The 2,856-nt window shown below is 42.0% G+C and overlaps 1 protein-coding gene across 1 annotated transcript in view; it reads left to right on the plus strand.

The window, feature by feature from the left end:
- ANXA10 (annexin A10) overlaps positions 1 to 2,856 on the plus strand; it is a 107,627-nt gene that overhangs the window by 35,350 nt on the left and 69,421 nt on the right. The window contains exon 2 of the mRNA XM_019521756.1: positions 1,444 to 1,528. Within this exon, the coding sequence (XP_019377301.1) occupies positions 1,444 to 1,528 (85 nt within the window). The remainder of the gene's footprint in view (positions 1 to 1,443; positions 1,529 to 2,856) is intronic.

Genomic DNA, 2,856 nt, shown 5'->3' on the forward strand with positions numbered 1-2,856 from the left:
AGGACACCTACTGTCATTGTTTCCCTACTTTAGATGTGGGATGAGGGAGCATGTGGGGGGTGTGGATATGTGAGGTGTTGGTGGGTATGGGGTTTGTGGGGAGCTGTGCAGGGGAAGGGTGGCTGGGGTGTGTGAGGGAGTGTGGGTTTGGGATTCTGCGTGTATGGCAGTGCAAGGGGGTGTGGATGCATTTGTATGGTGGGGTGTGCATGTGGGACTCACCCTACAAATACACACACACACACACACTCACTCACACTCACTCACTCCCTATACACACTGCACCCCTCTACCCCTGGGGACCAGTGCGGCCCATGTTCCCAGTTCAGCAACGCAGTCAGGAGCCATATGGTGCTGGAGCCATATGGTGCAGGGGCAGGAGGGCAGGGCAATGGCTGGGGGTGGGGCAGGGCTGGGCTGCTGTATTCCTGCTGAGGCTCCCTCAGGTCCTGCTGCCCCTGGCTCCTGTTGTCTTTGACAGGCAACCAGGAGCAGATAAATATTAATTTTCTAAATTTTTAAGGGGCCCTGTGGGCCGGATCTGGCCCATGGGCCATATTTTGTCCACCACTGTATTAACTGCACAATTAACTGAGACCACCTACACAATCAAAGTACCTATCAGGCCATTAAAAGGTCCAATCAGTCATAAAGTTAGACCTCAAAAATGTGTACTAACTTTATAGCTGGTTGCTATCCAGCTTTAATTTGCCTTTGTAGCAGGATCTGCACCTGTGGCTGAGAGGCCCAGCAACTAACCAGGCTCCAAGCAATGAGAATGCACCATGCACAGCCAGGGCTGGGAGTCCTGCAACTGAGGGGATGTTCCCTCCCAGCAGTGCAGCCAGGATTCAGAGTCCTGAAGCTGTGGACTCTGTACCCTGGCAATGCCCCATAGTCTCCAGGACCAAGAGTCCCACCGCTGTGGCCTCTCAGTCCCAGGGTGCCCCATGGTGGGACTCACAGCTGCAAGAATTTTTATTTGCTTGTGCAGGGGAAACCCAGGATGGTGGTTCCAGGCTTCTCCTGTATCAAAAAAAAGATGTGTGTTATAGCAGGAAGCCTGATTATATGGAACACGCTTCAGATCCTACCATGCCTTTGCCTGACTGTCTAGAGGGATCCTTTGGATAGTGAAGCACTACAATGCAATGTGTTTGTGGAATCTCCATCACAGGAGGTTTTCAAAGCAGTTTAGACAAATATCTACCAGGAATGGCTGCAAATTCTGCTAAATACCTTTTCACAGGGACACAAAAAAGGAAAGGAAAATGCTTCCTACATGGTCAAAGAAAGGCATACATTGCTATTAGGAATGGTAATGGTTTATAAAATCTGATGGTAGTTGTTTTTCATGTAAGTTTTACTTATGGCATGGTCCTGCATTGTGCTGGAAGATCAGTTGCAAATAACACTTAAACTACTGTTCTCTTTCCCTTTTAGCAGATACAAGGAACAATCTTCCCTGCTCCAAATTTCAACCCTGTTATAGATGCTCAGATGCTAGGGGGAGCCCTACAGGGAATAAGTAAGTATACTGACTGACACTTCCAACCCATCTTCTCTTTCAGCACATCTTTGGAAATACCTTTAGGGGCTGGAGGAAAAAAATCAAACCAAAAAAACACATGGAACTAAAAAGCAGCAGCAAGCACAGAAAAAAACTAAAGAAAAACAACAATGATTCTTTCCCCTTTCAGTTGATTTATTTTAAAAAAAGATATCAGAATAAAAAATAAATAACCTCTGATGACATTTAAAATAAGTGTGTTGCATTTGAAGAAATTTGAAGGTTATTAGAATAGGCACAAAGAACCAGGACAATTTTTATAGTATTCACAGGTCTTTTTTTTTCAAAATAGTGATTAGGAAAAAAGAAGCTATTTTTATTTTCTACCAGTATATTTTATTTCTCCTTTGTGGTGAGGCAAAAAATGAGAAAAGACTTAACTTTGACCTCTACAGTTAATTAACTATTCCCAAAGGATGTTCTTTGTGAAAGTAATTTTTGAAAGAAAAATAAACAGCAGAGATTATAAGTTATTGATTAGCCTTTCCTCAGAAGCAATTATGTTTTCAGTTTATAGACCAGACAAAAACGTACTTGTTCACCAGATATTTCTGTTTTCCTACTTAGTATTATTTATGTTCCTGGGGTCAGCATATTGATTTTCTTTGACTATCTGAACATATTCCTCACAACAGGATTGCTGTCTGCATTGGAAATTTTTGTTCATCTTGGTTTTTCACAAAATCTTACAACCCCATATTTGGCCATCTTTTCAGCTAGGTTCTTCAGTGTAGGGTACGTGCCTCCATTCAACAATGATCCCATTGTGCACAAAAAAGGATTATTGTTGATTTCTTAGGAGCAATTTGAATGTCCTTTTGATTAATTTAATTGTTTACAGGTTACAAAGTTATATTCAGATATTTGTTATACCTTAAACAAGAACTTTGGTCTTAACCAGGCGAGTTAAGACTAACCTGCTTACCCAAAAAGTGCAACATTTGACTCAGTAGAACTATGCTCAGAGACATCTTCACAGCCTTGAAGAGATTTACAGTCAATGGCCCCAATCTTAGAAACATGTATGAATGTAAATAATTTCAGTCATGGATATTGTAATTAGCAGCCGCATTGGTCTCAGTGAAAATATTCATGATGAATAAAATAATTTGCATGTAAATATTTCTTGTATTAGCAGATAGGCTTGCTGGGGTATGTATGTGTGCTTGCAGGACGTAACATGGAAGAGTAAAAGAAAAGTCTCTTCCTTCTTTTAGCCCCATAACTAAATGGTAAGGATATCTGACCAGGGAGCATGACACCCAGGTTCTACATTTCCCCCCTTC

The sequence above is a fragment of the Gavialis gangeticus genome, unplaced genomic scaffold (assembly GCF_001723915.1).
Source record: "Gavialis gangeticus isolate Ggan-Ray unplaced genomic scaffold, GavGan_comp1, whole genome shotgun sequence".
Taxonomy (NCBI): Eukaryota; Metazoa; Chordata; order Crocodylia; family Gavialidae; genus Gavialis; species Gavialis gangeticus.